General features: G+C 39.3%; 1 protein-coding gene across 2 annotated transcripts in view; it reads right to left on the bottom strand.

Moving 5' to 3' along the window:
* Positions 1-19,720, bottom strand: part of arid3a (AT-rich interaction domain 3A) — a 44,591-nt gene that overhangs the window by 23,851 nt on the left and 1,020 nt on the right. For both annotated transcript variants that reach the window (XM_004067978.4, XM_011474014.3), the window contains exons 2-3: positions 3,887-4,518; positions 3,517-3,799 (exon numbers count right to left, since the gene is read on the bottom strand). In XM_004067978.4, coding sequence (XP_004068026.1) covers positions 3,517-3,799; positions 3,887-4,215 — 612 coding nt within the window. In that variant the 5' untranslated portion in view covers positions 4,216-4,518. The remainder of the gene's footprint in view (positions 1-3,516; positions 3,800-3,886; positions 4,519-19,720) is intronic.

Below are 19,720 nucleotides of genomic sequence, written 5' to 3'. Positions count from 1 at the left end.
ATAAACCCTAGCCTTTATTTCATTCAGCTGCTCCCTGCTGCAGCAAGATATGACAACCTTAGCAAAGAGCCTTGGATATTTGGATTAATTCTCTTAAACCCACAATGTAATCAGACAATTGAGCAGCCCTCACCTCTTGGCTCGGTTTAGTCTGACCCTTCAGCCTAAAGTGGGGAGGAATGCAGGTTGGGCTCTGCTGCTTATCTTAACCATGAACGGCCCGGGGCAAACCTGAAGAAAAAAACTTTCTTTCTTCATTTACACTCTAAATACCCTAAACCTGTCAATCTGGTTGATTAATTCTTTGGATTTTATGATGTAGTTTTTTTTTTTTTAACATAATAAAATACTTCATTGGTTTCCCTTTGAAAATTGAAAGCAGCAATGGCCCAAAACGGATATTAAATGGACAACTTTAAAAAAAGAAAAAAGGAAAGGAAAGGACAGTTGTCTGTTTGGACGAGTGCCCCCTGTTCAGAACTGATAGAGGCACGCAAAGTTTCTGCTGAGGTTCTTAGTGGCCAAATTATCACCTTCCATCAGGCACATTCCAACAGTCTACACCCACCTGCCCAAAATAAACGGTACCGTCTTAACCCTTTCCTCCCCACTCCGCACTCCAAAGCCTTGAGTATCAAATCATATGAAGATCTCATGCGGTTGTTGGTTATGGAGTTCTGGTTAAATTTAGACATAAGGGCAAACTGTTAGAGTTTCTTCCTGGATGCATATGACAACAAAAATTAAAAAATAAACATTGAAAGGTGAGAGTCCCCAACAACGGCATGACCTGTTAGCAAACAGTCCTCCCTTTAAACAATGAATGCAGCTTTTTTGACAGCTGCTTCAGGCAACGTTCAGACAAGTCCAGGCTGAGAGGCTGATCTGAAAAAGTTTGCTGAGAAGTTTTTGTTTTAGTACGTTTGGGACCTCAGCTCAGCCAAAACTCAACTAGATTCTCCCATAGTGGTAAATAGGAAGCATGGTTACTCAAAGTGTACCAGAGAAAATTCTAGTTAATTCATTTACTTGGGATTCAAGCTTAATAGCAAAATTCTACTTTAAAAAAAAAAAAAAAAAGCCAAGGGAGGACAGAACAGAAAGATTTGTGAAGAAAATGACGAAATATCATTCAGGCCAATAAAATGGAAAAATAAGAATTGGTGTGTTAATTAACCAGCAACTTTAAAACAACACACCTATTAAAACCAAAAGGCCGAGTTACAAATCATGTAGAGTGTTACATTAATGGCAAAAGTTAGTTTTACATAAAACCCCTTTTAAAAAAAAAAAAGTCCTACAAAACTTAACGGCTGAAATGTCTGTAAAACAAATACACCAACTGAACGTTACAAACAGTTAACTGACTTCACTAAAATAAACACAGAGTCTCTTCTCTTCTCTCTTGTGGTAGGGTCTTTCATGAGCCTACGGCTAACAGGAGAGACTTGTGAACTTTGCATGATAAGATGAAAATGCAGTCTATACTCAGACTTTTCATGATAAATGACACTCTGATAAAAATGGACTTTTGGGCTCAGCATTTATCTAGTTTCACATGTAAAAATGAGTTTTATTTTGGTTAACCCAAGTCTAATGTTTCTGCCTTCTTATCAGAAGTGATAATAAAGATTGAGTGGGGATGAGACATGTTTTTTTGTTATAAGTAAAATGTATATCAGATGACCTCAAATACTGCAACTACTAGGCACTTATATCATCTGGCTGCTTAAAAACCTGTAATCAAGCAAACAAAAATACCCAGAAAACTGCACTAAATCTATAGCACATAGATTCAGTTATTTCTTTCACATGACAAACCACACTCAGACAAAAAAGGAGAAGTAACACATAGAATTCACGCAACAAAAAGTAAAGTAGAAATCTATTTTTTAAACATTAGAATTATGAGTGGACAGACGGTCTTCATCCTGAGAGGAAAATAGTGCAATTACAGGTAATTGCTATAATCACGCAAAAGCTAAATTGGTCCTTTGAAGGTGAATAATATCCCAGTCTAAAATCCTGGATTCTACATAATTCAAATCATCAGCATATTAAATGTTGATGGCAGCGACGTGCACAGAAGTGCAGACTAAAGCTTCCTCATGGCTTTGTTCCATATTTTCAAATCCTTGAAGTGTTGCTTTTGCTTTTTCCTTAGCGCTGTTGTTACTGACATGGTTTTTAAACACTTTAACTAGCAGCAGACAAGGTTAAATGGTTTCAACAGCAAAAACACTTCTTGTTTAGATTATGCAATTATCAGCTGCATTAAATGCAATGGTGTGGTGCAATAAAATGGCCCTTAGTTCATAGCTGACATGAAAACTGACTGTAAGTATCAATTCAATACATAAAGCCTAAGAGGGATGGGATATTTAAAGAAGAGTATAGGTTTTCAGAGTTCCATACACTCTGTAATTACAAGAAATGGTCCTTAAATTACAGGAAATCTAAAGTTAGCTTAATAAAAGAGAACATGGATTTAGAGCACAATGTGGCAATGGCAATTTGAAATCTATAGAGGCCCTTTTCAACGATTCCCCAACCAGTTCTCTTAAAAGAGATCGGTAATCCGTGCTGTGCCAAAAGATAAGCCTTACTGTTTCACATCTTGCTGAACATGATTTAAGGTTTGAATTTTTTCAGCAGGCGTAGATTATGTTTGCATTTCTGTCGTGGTTTTCATTATGTAAAAGCCACCACATGAGACGGTGACTCCGTATATGCAAGACACACAAAAACAGGTTAGTTTTCCCAGAGTTCAAATATCAGGCTTCTTCAGAATAAAAGAAAAATACAGCACTCAACGATACAGATCAAAGTGAAACATTATTGAATGACAGACAAATATTTACTCCAAAGAATTTTTTTGAGTAGTTTTTATTTTTCCCTTGTGGTATTTTTAGTCACTTTTTAGCCACAGTTTTCTCTGGGGGGACCTCCCTCACAATATCCAGCCCACTGGTATGTTTACAGTAAACCCCAATGTGGTCAAATCTGTTAAAATGCATCCCTTCCCCGCCTCATCTAGACTCTCTTTTTTTAGCCGCCAGTCTAACTTTAAACCGAGAAACTTGTTATTCTGACAGACAGCCTGCAGTTTTTATCTAATGTCAGGTCTGACGGCAGAAACTGAGCTGATCTTTGAGGGGGAAAGCGCCGCCGTTAAGTCAACACCTTCAACACGTGGACTCCAGCAGAATGTCAGGTGCCAAATGCTGTCAGTTTTGTTGCACCAAAACTGACAGCATTTGGTTGCTGGCTGGTGTTAATTTCCCACCCTAGTCAAATTGCACTATTTGGTGTTAAGAAACTTCTGTTTTGGTGTGAAGAGTGAGAAAATCCAGCTGTTTGCAACAGTAATTTTCTATCAACTATTTAAATATCTGCACAATTCTACTTCACTAACATTCTAGCTTTCCTACTACTTTGCATATTTTTATTGATTTGATATCAATTTGTTAGAAATGTAAATGATAAAAAGTAGGAAAGTGCATAAAGGGGTCCTACCTGTCTAAACTGCTCCTCGTACGTCCATTCTCCATGGTCCTGCCCGCCCAGGTGGCTGTGTGCTGCATGGGGAGGCATGACGACTGAACGTGCCTCCTGCTCCATGCTGGGGCGGACCTTCAAAAGCTGGGCATGGGGGTGTAGCTGGCGGTGAGGCAGCAGCAGGATACCCTTCCCTGGGGCCACGGCATCATGACCCGTTGGAAGACCTTCCTCCGCCATGTCCTCATCAAAGTCTTCCTCCATTTCACCTTCAAAGTCTTCTTCGTCCCATTTCCGTTTGCTGCATTGGGGCATTGAAACGTTATTCATAAAACTTGAAAATTAATTTAAAACCATCTTGAGCAACAAGAGGAGGCCTCATACTTACATCTGCTCTTCTTCATCAGAACCCATCATTTCTTTGTACTGTTCCTCTCCTTCATCGTTGTCATCTTCGGGCTCCTCCTCCCCGCCGCTGCTGTTTTCTGACATGGGGCTGTCCGACACCCTCTTCAGACCAGCAGCAACAGCACGCATGGCAGCCAGCGCCGCCATCTGGGCCTGCTCAGCCTCGGGGGCCGGGCTGCCTATCGGGTCGTCACCCGCACGCACTTGAGTTTGTTGGGAGGCAGCTTGCTGCTGCTGTAGCTGCTGCTCCATCAGCAGCTTGGCCCTCTGCTGCCTGTGCAGGTTCTCCATGACGGCCTGCAGCTTCATTTCCGGGGAAAGCGGCACAGTGTTAGGCAGCTGTCCTTCCCCTCCTTCCCCACTGAATAAGCGCTAGTTGGGGACCTGTGTGGGGATCTGCAGTTAGACCTTTTCTTCAAGGCAGCTAGACGCCCAATCTTCTGGCAGAGCAGCTAAAGTTCTCTCAGTGTCTGAAGGGGGGTTACGATGCGCTCTTCAGAAGCTCTCCGTGGTTTCTCCAGGAGTAGGAGCAGAGTCCTAGTCAGTGAAGAAGGACCAGACTTTGAGCAGAGAAGGTTGGTGGACCAGACTTTTCTGACAGACTACAGAGACCTAAGGGAGAGAAAGAAAAGCTTGCTGTCAGACTGCTTCACTTCTGCTTTGTGTTTACATCAGCAACCTGAGCTAAAGGGCAAAAGCTTTTTTTCTGTAGGCGTATCAAACTATAAATCCACTCTCCCAATAGCGTAACAGCATCAAAATACGTCTCATCTCTAAATCATGTGGCTTTACAAACAAGCGTGCAGCTATTAATCTGTCTACGGAGATCTGATAAACAAATCAGAAACCAAACTTTTGTTATGACAGTGTTGTAATTTTGTCACCACAGTTATGAAGGTTCTGTTTCAGTCTTCACCCAAGCTCAGGTCCTCTACCAGAGGCCTGGAAGCTTGAGGGTCCTGCGCACCATCTTAGCTGTTCCTAGCACTGCGCTCTTCTGGACTGAGATGTCTGAGATCTTTCCATGGATCCAGGGATATATATAAACAAAATCCACTTGTGTTTTCCCTTATAAGTAGATGCTGAATTAAGGTAAGTTTGGAGCAAAGGTGGCTTGTGAGGCAACAAGGGGTTAAAATTACTTCATCAAAATGAAAAACTAATACTAAAATAAAAAGTGGGCACATTTCTTCATGAAGACAAATCAGAAATAGATTGTTAATGGACGTTTTGGTAAATGTTTGCGATACCGAAAGCATCAAACAAATACTATGACTGAGTCACGAGCTATCGGGCTGACTGAGGAGAGAATTCTGTTCACACAAACTTCAAATACTAAACTGAAATCCCTGCAATGCATGCTCACCTTATCGATGCAATAAAATAACCGATAGGTGAGCAGAAACAAGCAGGTTACGAAGGCCGCAGCAGGAAGCAAAATTGCAAAAAAGATTTTTCTCTTTTGAAATCAAGCAGAATGTATCATGTAGCGCACCGCCGCTGGTGTTTAAATGCACTCATTTTTGGAGGTTTCACTTCTTTTGCACTGTGTATATTATTATTACAACTGTTTCACAATTGACTTTGGGAAGTCTGTCAGCAGGATGTGTAGGTGAAAATAATTCCCCCAGACACCTGCTCCACAGCAGACCCAGGTATGCAAAGCAGTCTATAGGAACACGGCACCGTCTCTGCGGTACCACAGAAAGCCTGTTTCATATTGTCAAATGCGGAGCACAGTGATCTCAGCTACATACAGTTTTCCCCCAGCAGTTTCAAAATGTTAAGAAGTCTGGGTTTGGGTAGATTGTGTCGAGATCAGGCAGGTAAGATAAGAGCTAAGTCAACAGCATGTGGGGAAATTAGACTTGAGTGCAGGTGCCAGACACATGTTATTAGTACGAGTGATGACGAGGAGTTGGTACTGACTGCACTTCAGCATTCATTTAACCGTGCTGACTCATACATAGACTGATCTTGGCAACCACAGGCATCTGCCCCAAAGCCAGCCTCAGAAATGTGACTTGAGTTGTTTGAGTGGGTTCACTTTAAATCCAAGCTCATTTTTGAATGTGTGTCACCTTTTTAACACAAAAACCACTGACCTCTCAGCTTTTATTTCTCTCTGAAGTTCCCAAAAGGAAAAGTCACACACCATTTTTTGCTCCGTAAGGAACTTTACGAATAATCATTCTGTGAAAATACTCTTTATTGTTGATTAGTGAGGTTTGTCACCATCTCTTGAATAAAACATAATTTTCAAAGCACATTTTCACATCAGCAAAATTTCAAGGTAATACCCCTCCTCAGAGTCCTGTCACATTAAGTAATGCTGAGCTACGCAGAAAGTGACCACCACAAACACCATCTGCTGACAAAATACACCCTCATTACAAAGCATGCATTATTATTACTCTCTTAGGGGTGATTTTCTCATGCAAGTGTACCACTTGAACTACAGTTTCTTTGTGTTATAATTATACACAACCCATTTTAAAAAAAAGGAGCATTTCTCCCAGTCTTGAACATAATTAAATGAGAAATCACTGATACAGTCTTTGTCAAACAGCATAAATGGAACAGAAATCCTCTTTTCCCATGATATTTTATACAATCCTAAAAACACTAGTTTGGGTAACGATACGCAAATCTAACCCATCTGGAAAATCAACTCACAGATGCACAATATCAATAATCAGTCACTGGTTGCGCAATAAATTAGGCATATCTGAAGTGAAACACCAGCTTGTCACGCTACAGTCTTCATTTCTTACAGTAAATAATGTGGAAACCTAAAAGGAATTCTACCATGACCTGTATGAAACACTGCATAGGAGCTGCATAACTTCTGTAGCCCACTGAACTTTGGTCAATTAAAGTCACATTTAGAGCATCAACTGGAAAACAAGCAATGCATAGATTTGTTTCACTGAAAAAGCATCAACAAGGAAGTTGTGAGCATACCCGCAGCCCATCCTTCAGCAGTTTAAATTCTTGCTTGATAAAAAAAAAAGTTTTGTCAAAAGCAAATTTCTCAGTGACTACTCCTAAAATCTGACAATTTCAGGTGTTAGGTTAAATGCAGCACATTGTTTATGTCCTGTATCAACAAATCTAGCACTACCTACAATAAACCAACGGCTGCCCACAGGAAACTGTTTTCAGTCACGCCACACTACAGGCTATATATGTTATGGAAATGTTGTGCAACAGAAGAAGAGCTGTGAAACTTGTACATTTCTTCAGAAGGTGAAGGATGTGACAACTGACAGAGCAGATGCAGTGAGGAAGCGAACAGATACTCAATTTTAATTTGCTGGATTCTTTAAGAGCAGCAGAAGCACAAGTGCATATCAGCAGTTGTCAAGACCTAAGATATACCCAGCGTAAGCAGGACTTAAAGGGACTTTAGCTAAATGGATCTGGTATGACTTAAACATTAGAGTCCCTGTTGCTATTTTCTGCAACCACACAGCAAGAAATGTGACGTTTAAAGAGAACAACTGCAGTATATTTAAAAAATTGTTATTATTATTGTGCATAAACCCATGATTAAAATATTCAGTCTGCCACACAAACCATGTTTGTTCCAAAAGCAAGGATGCCTGACATCATCTGCCTTTGCACGAGCCATGCATGTAATTTTAAATACAAAATTGATGACAATAAAGCTTTGCCCCCACTTCTGTCCAGGGGGAAGCAGAAGTGGTCTCCGTTCAAGAATCAGGAATTCCTTCATGCTAGATGGTGCAAATTCCATTGCATCACCACACATTTTCTGCCTGCTTCCCCAAAATTAGCAGACATACTTTAAAGAGTACAAAACATTTTAGAATGGTTCTATCCGATGTGCTGCCAACAGGGAACATGTTGTTGTTACACTTGTAATTGTCAGGAAAAAAAAGTGTTTTCACCTTTAATCAAGAACTTTGAGGGTTTCATTTTTTTAAATACAAACCAATAACTGAACTTGTGTTTTTCACATCGTATATTGTTGGTGCTACTGTAAAAAGGCTTATTTTTTTCGTTTATGTCGTGTAACTTTTGTCAAATTAACTTCTTCACTTGGGATTTGGGAAGTGGCCCATAGTGTCACACTTACATATGTGACATATTGCAACAAGATTAGATTAGGAGATTTTAAATCATCCTATAAATAAAATACACTTCTCGTTTCCAGCTCTTTGGTTGGCACATTAATAACCAAGCCTCGGTTGTAGTGATATGACATTAATACCCCAGACCACAGCGTTCATTTAAACAGCAGCAGAGCGAGAGGCTTTTTTACTCAGATGTTGTGTCAGATCAGTGTCCTTGTGTTGCATCCATCTGTGCTTGCATAAAGCAAGTCTGTCACAGAATCACCAAAAGAGTTGCAGCCCTGCCTCTGCGGCCTTCTCAGAATTTGTCCAAACTAATACATCCTGATCTTACAGTAGATAAGGCAGGTTCTGTGGAGAGCTAAAACTAGGTGCTGCTAAAGAAGCCTGCCAATCTTGTTTGCATTTAGAAGCAGGACAATGGTGTGCAACAAAAGAGCCTTCATCTCCACTTGAGCATGGCAGATAGAGGCAGTGTCATTGGCCATCACTTAATCTATTGGGAAGCCTCTGCTGTTTGACTCTCCTTCTAAAAACAGGGGCAGTTTATCATCACTTATCAACAACAGACATTTTATTTTGGAAAACTTTCCTTGACCTAAAAATGGCTGAGCGGAAAAATACAGTTTAATCATAAAGGTATAAAAACAGACACCAAAAATAACTTTTGTTTTTGCTAATTAAAACGAATCCAGAGCTTTAAAACTAAGAAAAAATAATTTGTTCACTCTTTGGTACAGGGGAAAATTTTCCACTAATCTTGTTATTTTTTGCTTCTATACATTCACATGATAAAAGATTGTTCCTTTCCGTTTTAGTCCTTTGTTCACACTAATCAGAGGATCATCCTGCAAGTCAGCACCTGCACCTTTAAACGAAGACCAGAAAAAAAATGAAGACACTGATTGTTGCTTGCTTTTGATTGTACTTTACTGATGCTGTTTAACAGGGAAACCTCACAAACCTCATCTCAGTCCCCACTGGGAACACTTTAATCAAAAAATAATAATGTACCAAAATAAAAGGGGGGGAGGCAGAAAACAAAATCAAAATCTGAATGAAGAGTTCCTTATCAGATTGCCATACAACCTCAACACAACCTGCTTTCTTCCTTCCTGACAAGTTAGTGTCTTTTGTGTGCATATCTTCTTAGCTTAGAAAATAGTGAATAGTAAACCAAGTTTATATCTAAAAAGGTCATTACGTTGGAAATAATAATTTAGAATACTTATACGCCACTTCTGCCAACTAAATCATTCAATTCGAACAATAAAGGTTTATTTTAGCGTCCAACACATTGGACAGTACTGCAAATCCTCTGCACGGTGAGCTGATAAAACTGCTGTGTCTTCAGTCAAATCCGCTGCCACTCGAAAGAGAGAGCCTGTAATCCACGCTCTGACTCTATGGTGACCTAATGATTTTATTGACTAACACGGCCGACTGCAAAAATTCAATTTCCTTTTGAAAAGGTATTCTTTATGTCTGATTTTAACTCAATTTCTATAATGATGTTAGAAATTTACAGGAAAATATGAAAAACTATTTTAACTGGAGGGGCAAACTTTTAGAAACGAAGAAAACAATTAAATTAGCTAAAATGTAACCAGATTGAGATGTAGTTCACTCTAATAAGAATTTGACAGGAACCCATGCTGCACATTTCAGTCAACATATTTTGATGTTTACATTTTGCACTATACAATTAAAGTACCAATTGAAGTCCAGCTTACACCACAATCCATTGCAGCTGTGAGGAAACGGTTCATACTTTCTCACATGGAATCAAGAAGTCTTCCCATCTTGCTGATCTTGCAGCAGACTATTAGGCCTCCAGGGCTCATTTAACACCTTAATTGGCTAGAAAGAGACCACCTGCTGGTCAAGATGGCAGGGGACTTTGTGTGGGGGCGGGTTAGGGTGCACAGACGGGGCATGTTAACTTCTGCAGTTGGCTGAATGAAGGATAAAGCGGGAATGATGAGAACTGAAGAGTTAATCCTTCTTTTTTTTTTGGTAAAGCCACATTTGAGAGGTGGAAGATTGCAAGGTCTGAGCAAACAAGGTAGGGTGATAAGAACAAGAGCTAAGGGTCTAATTCCAGTGAGATAAAGAGAGACACACCACCTCAAATGCATGTACGTGTATGTATTTATATATCTGCACGTGCAGGGATGCATGTCAGATGCATGCTTATTCTTTAGTGCTTTTTACGTCTGTAAGGCAATTCATCTTGGGGGCTATTTTTTTTCTAAGATCCCTTCAACAACTATAAAAAGCAGAGGGGCTCTAGGTCACGCTGTGACACATATGCCACATTGCTGTGTGTTACAATCATCAATAAAAAAGGAAGCACTTAAAACAAAAACAAATGTCTTAATATCCCACTTTTTCATTTTCCTGTGTTCACAACTTTACCACTTTTGGAATAAAATTTTAGATTGTTACCTTTACACTTGTTTTTTTTAGCTGGCTGTGAGCAGAGGTGGATTTGGAGAATGTTCTTGCAAGACCTGAATGAGGGTATAAATAAATATTAGCTTCAACTTGCAACCGTCAGTATCGGTGATATTAGAACGCCCAGCTTGGATTGCTCTTCATTTTTAGTTTGTGTTTTGCCTATGGGTTGGTTTCTTTATTAACTCATTAAACCTGTGGAAAAATGCTTAAATCACTGTTGGCAGGGTAGGAATGTGAAATCATACCCTTTAATTACCCTTAACTGTAGTCGAACAGCATATGGCCCTGTGGAACGGGACATAAAATGAAAGGGAAACAGCCGGGTTTTTAATACCGATAAATTCTACAATGAACACACTTGTGCTGTTTTCTAATTGTATCAACCCATCACAACTAATTATAGGCAAAAAACAAACAAAAACCCACATAATCCAAGTTGCAGTTCACAAGTGATTAAAAATCTCCAATTATTGCGTTAAAAGTTATTTTAATAAAAAGTAAAAAGGTCATATCTTCATTGTGGGATCAATAAAGACTTATTCTAATCTATTTTTTAATGAACTTTACAACTCCCTGAATTGTTGTATGTAGACAGCCAACATAGCAAAGTACCTTTTAAAATGAAACAGGAAGCGTGAAAAAAACGCAGAGCCTACACACAGACGGGAGTTTGCATTTTCTATACGGACGATGTGAAAGCAAATCACCAACAAGGCTTCAGCCAATCACAATGACGAGCTAGCAAAGTGCACCATTTACATCAACACAAAAGCCAAGACGGACACATTTATAAACTATATCAACCATTCTCAAAAAACTCTGAGCGTTGGACTCTATGAGTCAGGGAGGTCAACTGATTGTGGCTTCATTCAAAGCTGGATGTGTGCAGGTTTTTAGTGAGTACAGGCACAATGCCTGAAACAACATATTTGGTGTTGTCAAGTGTTAACAGTTGGAAAGAAACCAAATTGAGTAGCAGTGTTGAATGAGATCCAATACAAACCTAGAATCTCTTTAATTAGGAGCTAATAGATGGTCTTCAGGTTTTATTAGGGGAAAAAAAATCATTTTTATTTTTATGCAAACAAGGAACAATGCATCGTTAGTAATAAAATATTTTAATTGAAGTATGACAGTAAATTATTTTTGTTAGTGATTTTTAAGGTTTACTTCTGTGTGTCTAATTTTAAATAAATGTTTGACAAAGCAGAGACAAATATACCTTAAGAAAAGCTACAAAAAAAAAAAATCAGAGAAACATTTAATCATACTTGAAATAAATATAACGCCTTAAAGCTTTCATACCTTTAAATAGATGGCTTTCAAATATGCTACAAAGAATTAACTCTCAGGTTTTTTTTTTTATCAGCAGAGATCAAACGCTGTATTTTCCACTTTGAAGGTTCAGTTCTTCCTCTGGCGAAAATGTTTTAATTTAAATTCTGAACAATTCACATGTGTGTTTTGTCCTTTGTTCACAAATTGATTCAGTTTCATGAGATCTGAATAAAGTCTCTGTGGAACACTTTGGTTAAACTACCACAGAGTTCAGCTGTTCCTTTTCCAGCCATTTCTTGACATCTCTGCTGATTGCAGCCATTTACCTGATTTTCCATCCAACTTTATTTTAAACAAAAATAGGCTGAGTTATTTAAATTATAATCATTTGATTTTGGTGCAACTACACAAGAAATTATTTTAGAGCAAAATGTAATGTATTCGTTTTTAAGGAAGCTCTGCTGCACAGGAGGGAAAATAGCACCAAGTTGGCCTGGATGACAACTTTATCCTCAAATGCTGGTAATTATTTCATCTGCAGTTTAGCCATGACATTTGGTGCTGATCCTTCTTTTTGGGAATCAGTCTGACTGGCAGTCATGGTTTTAAACTTACCCAGGTTGTTACGACACCAACCACAAACAGGAACTCTGTAAGAAACACACCGACCAGCCACCAAGAGTAAATAGGCCGGGCAAAACACAAAACCCTTCATAACTTTCTGAGAACAGAACTAAAACATTTTAACTGATGGGAATTTTTAGTACATGGGCTACTCTTCCGATTCATTTACTCTAAATATCAAAAGGTAGGATGCAAAATAACTTCAGAAAACACCAAAAATAAATCTCATTTCTTCATGAAATTAATTGTTTTTAAAGAGACCCTGCCTGACCCTGATTCTGACTAATTTCTTTAGTGTGTTGTTTAGGATTAGTTAATCCTAAAGGGAATATAGTCTATAGAGGAGTTTGATGTAAACAGATAAGCAAAACAAAAAGGTCTCAACTTCACACTTTTAACCTCTCGAGACCTGAGCTCTTGTTTGATATGCTTTTTTTTAATTTCATAGTCACAGGGCCCCAGGTAATCAGAGTAATCAGAATAAAATCTAATCTGCAATATGATGCCAGGCCTCAAGAGGTTTAGGTACATCACTTGCAGTGTAACAAAACATGGGTGACATTTAGACGACAAGAAATTACTCTGAGCTCACTCTGTGATCGGACCGAATCCAGCAAATCTGGGAAACTGACTGAGAGACACATTTTCAGAACACAGAGCCAAAGAATTGAACATTTTCTGCAGAATGTTTAGCTTGGTCATCCCCTCAGATCAGTAAACCTGTAGGATTCAAGTTAAACTGAGGGGTGACCACGCCTTTCTTCTTCAACCTCTGGAATGAGCTGGCCTCTCATCATTATCATCAGGTAGAGCGGTCAACCTCAGATTGAAATACTGCAGGTATTTTGCCCACCCATGTATTAAAGTGTGCTTGGGCAAGACACTGAGCCCCAAATTGCTCCTGGTGGTTATCGGTTGGCACACGTTTGGCATCAGGGGGTGAATGTAAGTGCATGGGTGAATGGGACTGTAACGTGCTTTGGACCTTCATGGAAGGTAGTTAAGTGCTCTATAAGTACATGCCATTTACAATTTCAAATTTTCTCATGCAACTTTGTTTTATTATTTGAATTTAGCCCTATTTTGGCCCATTTTTCTTTTTTTTCTACTCTGAAATGCAACTGTAATTTTAGTTTGGTCAGAATTCCTTGCTGGATTTTAAAGGGTGATTTAAAGATGCCGATGGTAGAGCTTTTAGGTTGATCATTACTTGAAACAGTTTAAATGTTTTAACTTTAGGCTGCTTCTTTCAAGGGGCACCACGCTAAACCGCCCCACAGGTTTTCTGTGTATGTTGGATGCCTGTCACCACACAACACCACTTGCCCAGACTTGGATAAATGGAAACACTGGTGGGGTTATGGTTCCTCACAGTACCTGGTGGTCTCCCATCCAAGGGCTAACCTGGTCTGCTTAGGCATTTTAGACTGGGCGTGTCCAGAGAGGTTCAATGAATCCTCTAAATGACAGATAAAGCTTATTATGATACAGTCAATTTTAAAGGAAGAAAACAATCACCTGAAAACTCCATTTAGATTTGTTCAGCCAACTTAAAACTGACATGCTCGGCTACAACACATTCAGAAAGACATTTTGCGTAAATGAATGGGTTAGCAATCCAGAAGCCCCTTTAGATTGTTTACACACTTGGGGAAAAAAATAAAAGCATAAAAACAAAAAGTTGGTCAGTGGTGCTGGCCTTGATTATACGTTCCTTTCTCACATTCCTAACAGCATTACCTCGTAAGGCAGTAACACAGGCTCCATTCAGGCCCAGCGCACCAACAACAGGATCATTGAGGAAGTGTCACACAGGCTGGTCACGCATTTTCCACTGACCTCTTCCACCAAGGCGAAGCAATACAGCAAGCCAAATCTGATTAGGCCCAGCTATGCCATAAATTAGGAGGGCATATAGCAAAAATAAAACTGTGATTCACTAGTCTGCAGCAAAAATCTATAACTATATATCAAACAGTAGGGCTCTATTGTGCAAGAAAGTGATTTGTGCTCCTTTTCAGGATCTGCCATCAGCAGCAGCGAAATGTTTAAAACTGAACGTTTTAATGTTTGGGTCAAACTTTAACTTGAAAAACAGGACAAAACCGAAAAAAAAATGAAAATGAGTAACTGAACTGAAATTAAACAACCTCCATATCAAAAAGAAACTGCATTATTCAATATTAATTCTCAAGTAAGAAAAAAATCTAAAATATTTGTGCAAAATCTGCTACCTAAAATTTGTGAAAACTTCTTTTAGTTTACACCAAAAAGCTGAAGGATGGAAGAAAAAAAGTCTGCTGATTCCACTTCACTACTTATGTGAGAAAACTGTACTTGTTACATTAATTAGAGATGGAGACAAGAGAATTATGGGAGAAAAGCGTGAATCTCATTTGATGACAACTCTGGTGGGGAATGTCAGCCATTCTTAAGAGGGACCCTGGAGTCTCTGTGGTAGTAAAACAACCACCCACCAACATTTTTTTTCTTCATGGGTGGAGTTCAACCACAAGAGGAAAAAAAAGGAAAATATATCTCTGGAATAATCCAGAGAGGAGGGACACAAGCAATTCAAACAGCTTCCTGTTACTTTAATGTAGTTCACACTGAAGTAGTTTTCTAAAAAGACAATGTGGGATATTTGTTCCAACAGAGCAAATTAGTCCACTTTTTGAGAAAAAAGAAGAAGAAAAAAAGACTTTGTAAAATTCCTGGGTTAAAACTGACTTTGTCATTATAGGACTTAGGAGACGGACTGCATGCTGCAGCTTGCAGAGTTCAGTACACCTCTTTTGTAACCTTAGAATGAAGGTATGACGATAGTTCATCAAGTGCATGAAAAGGTGGAGTGGGGGTTTGCATTTTTCATTGAATAGGATGAAAACTGGATTAACTTGTTGGGTTTTTATGGTGGCTGCGCGGTCACGTCACTGCATTGTGATCCTTAACAATCAAGCCTTTTGTGTGCACAGAGGTGATGGATGGACTGAAATCTTAGATGAAAGACTTCAACGTGTTTCGGACACGGACACATCCATAATCGAGCTCATCACTGGATGCACGTTAAAGTTTTATAAGCAGGCACTCTGCCTAATAAGATTTTCATCTGCTTGCAAGTGAAATGGATCCAATTTCATTAGTTGTGATTACTGATCGGGTGGGGGTGGGGGGGTGGGGGGGGGCACCACATGCCAGTGGCACAAATTTAAACGCATATGCTTCATGTTTGATGGACGTGTCAGCGTGGTGCATCTGTATCCAGGCAGAGCGGGGTAGGACGGATCGCAGTTGCTGTTACGAAAGCCGGCGTCAGCTGCTGACTGCACACTTACAACACAGCAGTTTGGCTCAGGAACTGCAGGGCATCCCAAAACCTCAGACCCTTCCTGCGTCACAGGCGGGATTCCCCCATTACACCCATCCCAGGAACAGAACACCTTGTGGATTTCTTTTTTTTTTTTTTTTTTCACATTTTCGCTGGGATCACAGAGGTTTCACACCACGCGCCAGGCAAGGATTTCCGAAAACAGATTGTTTTGGCAAAAGAACAGCTGAAAACGAGCCAAGCCACTCTGTCTGCTGCTTCTTTATTGAGAGCAAACCTTGTAGCGTCAAGGCAGCCTCAAGATATGGAGTGATTTATGAAATTATAAATCATATTTACAGGTGGCTTAGCACTGAAACACTGAAACTCTACAAAGAAGTGCTTACGTTAAACCCCACACCCTTAAGCTGTGAAGAGATTTGAATGAATACAACTTAAAAAGCAACCTTAAAATACCCAGAAAAGGATTATAATGTGAAATTATCGCTGGAAAAACAAAGATACCTCTATGTCTTGTCTCAGCATGCTTGTCATCAATTCACAGCCACTAACCAGTTCAGTGGCAAACTGCCAGTGACTGTCGCTCAGTCAGCCATGATGCCTGAAGGCAAACCTGGGGGATATTTTGCATAATAGACTCAGTGCTTCCAAATGCTGTTCAAACACCCTTCGGTTGGCAATCAGACGTCTGCGGTGACAGGAAACCCAATGGATTACTGCTCGTCAATGATTACACCTTTGAATTTGAAGATGCATCAAGCACACTAGCACGTACGCTTCAAACCATAAGATGGAACCTCACTGGCACCACTTTATAATATGAAAGTTGTGCTTTTTTTGTGTGCACAGACCAAAAAAAACGACTTTGCACAGAAATAGAAGAGACAGATAAAGCCCACTTCAATGAAAATGGGGTTTGTAACATGTTCTTGAAGCATCATCTTACGTTGAAGGATAAATATCAAGAAAATTCAGCTCAAAATTACATTTCGGAGTTTTTTTAATTCAAACTGTTTCCTCGTCTGAGCTGGAATCTTGCTCAAAAATGTAAGGCTGAATAGCACCGATATGACTCGCCATTTTTGTTGCACCGGGAATGCTAGGTTAGGGTTGTGAAGGACTGTAAGCTAGCAGGACAGAGTTTGAACAGGTGGATGATAGGAAACGGGGGTGGGCTTACCCTGGAACCACAGTCCCACCCACAACACAGAGGCAAATTTCTAATGAACTCTTGCTGTTCTGCAGAAACTTTGTCCTAGAAAACTCTACATTTTTATATTTTGGCTAAGAAACGGCATAATCATAGTTAAAAGATCATTAAGAACGCTTTTAAAATAGACCAAAATATGAATAAAAATGTCAACAAAACAGGAAAATTCTCTGAAATAACCTACATTTTCTTGAATTTCTCATCTGTGCCAAGATGGGAATTCATTGCTCAAATGAAAAGTGTGCTACAAGAAAGATTTAGAGCTCGAAAAATTTTTAGTCATTGAAGTCTTTTCCAGGGTTACCATGAGCCTTTAGGGAGTTAAGCTACACAAAATCAAAATGAAGAGTCAGTATTTAATAAATGCAGTGACTGTGTTCCTCTACCAAGATTCTTCTTCTGCTATTATGAACTACTTTTGCCACATTTTCAAGGAAAAAGCGCTGCTGCGTATTTTCTTTATTTATTTTTATTAAAAGTAAAAAACTTTAACTATATATGAAACCATATATACCCACCACAAATAAAAATAAAAAAAATTTTCAGTCACAAGACTGAAACTAAATAGATCAGATCGTGGCACTTTAATATGGATGTATTTTCACAGTTTCAGATAACCACTATCACTAACTAATGGAACTTTATTTCACTGCAGTATCAATCTTTGGGAGTTGTTTTATGCCAATCGATTTGCTCAAGGTCTGCCACTATTTCAACATAACCTTTTGATGGGAAAGGGACAGACGTTCCTGCAAAGTACAACACAGGCATCGGTTCTCCAAATCAAGGGCAGCAACACGTGTGTTTAACAACATTTCATAACAAGCGGTGTGGTCTTTAGGTCCGGCCTACATTATGCAAAAGCAAGGGGAGCCCTTTTGAGACCTGAACTTGATAGCCAGCCATACGTTTCTAATCCACACTGGGCCAATGACAACGGAAATGCCCCCTTCCCCACCCCCACTTGCTTGCTGCAGCAGTATTTCTATCCACGGGAAACCTTGGAGCAAATAGGCAGAGGTGGTGGTCAGAGGAAGGATACCATATGCCAGACTGAACCCAACAGATTAGCAAGCCGTTTTTTTTTCTTTGTCTAAGGTGATTGGTGCACGGCAGGGTGTAGGTGTGATAAGGGCTTTTCTTGAGCCACTTTCTGTTTGTTTATCAATGTAGAATACCGTTTTTGACACAGGAGACACCTGAAGGATTTTCCCAACTACTTTAACTGTCCAAGGATCTCAACTAGGGGAAAAAAAACAATCTTCATAGTAAAAAAACATATACAATTTGTTCTGAACTCAGCTGGAAAGCAACAAATAAAGGGCAATCTAAATATAACCTGGTCTCAAAAACAACACAAAATATTCACGTTTTCACCAAAAACTCTATAAATGGAAAAGACTGCAAAGAAAACAGAAAATCGCAGAGCAGCCACAGTGAGAACTATGTTCATAAATTGCATGTCAAAGGTTATTAAGACAATAAACTAAAGGTGGCTCTAAAAAAAAAAAACAGTTTCCTGTGCCTGGCCTGCGAATCCCCCGCCCCCGTCTCTCAGTGCGAAACATTAACACTAACCAAAAACCAAATGCCAGGGAGTTTTGGATGTGGCTGTGAGGTTTATCAGTTTTGCGTAACCAAGCTGACCCTCTTGACAAAACAGACTATGTGGACCTCCTGAACTCGCGTTGAGATGAAGTCTGCTGACTGACCGTTTTATGTCTGCTGACGTCACACGCCACAATATTTGGCTTATTATAAGTCATGGATTTTTTCCAAGCAATCCTGCTGTAGCAGTGAAGACAACAAGCACTTTGCTGGAGTCATTTTATAGCTGGTTGAGTATAGTTTGTTTTGATCTCAGTGTACTTTCAGAAAAAATACAGAAATAAATGCACATACATCCTTTGTACTTATGGTAAAAAAAGACGGTTGTAAATCTATGTTTATGCCATTTCTTAAAGACTCTTAAAGTTCACTGCGATCATGGTTTGATCTATTTTAAAAGTGTACCCAGTGGTCTTATTAATATGATTATGTCTTTTTTAGCCCAAAAAAGTTGTTTTCTAGGACATAGTTTCTGCAGTACTTTATTAGAAATTCATCTCTGAGTAGTGGATGGGACTGGTGGTGTTGAGTACAGTAAGCCTGCTTTCATTTCCCATCATCCATTTGTTCTCTCCTGCTACCTTACTGCCACTCACAACGCCAACTTAACATCACCAGTGCAACAAAAATGTTGAGCAAAATTAGAGCTATCCAGCCATACATTTTTTATCCAGATGCCAGCTAGGACAAGGAAACTTAACACATTCATAGATGTATTTGTCTGCAAGTGGATGCATCGGAATGGAGTGGAGCAGGGAGCTCGTGGCCTGCCGATTGTAACACCTACCCCACTGCTACAAGCTTTTTCCAAATGCACTTTTTTGTCTGCACCAGATTCCCCCGTTATGATTAAAGAAATCCAATTTTAAGCTAAATTTTCCTAATATATGTCCCCCATCATCAAAAAATTCCACAAGAACAACCAACTTATTTGACTCAACATGATATTTGACAGGAAAATCCTGCGCTAATACAACAGGAAAACAAATTTGCAAGAGACCCGGAACTTTGAGAATGTGGTTTGGTGGAAATGCATCAAAAAGGACACACTGCAAAATTCCCCAAGCCATTCATATAAAACAGAAAGCCTATAGATACCATCTTAGTTGGATATGGGTAAATAACTTTCCCAGTAAGCTTTAATTTATCAAATGAAGAAACCTTTTTTTTTAGCTGTATACGTGGACTAAAGTGCACCATATGGGC

This window comes from Oryzias latipes, chromosome 4 (assembly GCF_002234675.1).
Source record: "Oryzias latipes chromosome 4, ASM223467v1".
NCBI lineage: Eukaryota > Metazoa > Chordata > Actinopteri > Beloniformes > Adrianichthyidae > Oryzias > Oryzias latipes.
Note: the sequence above shows the minus strand (reverse complement) of the source record. Positions and strands in the feature narration are given on the sequence as shown.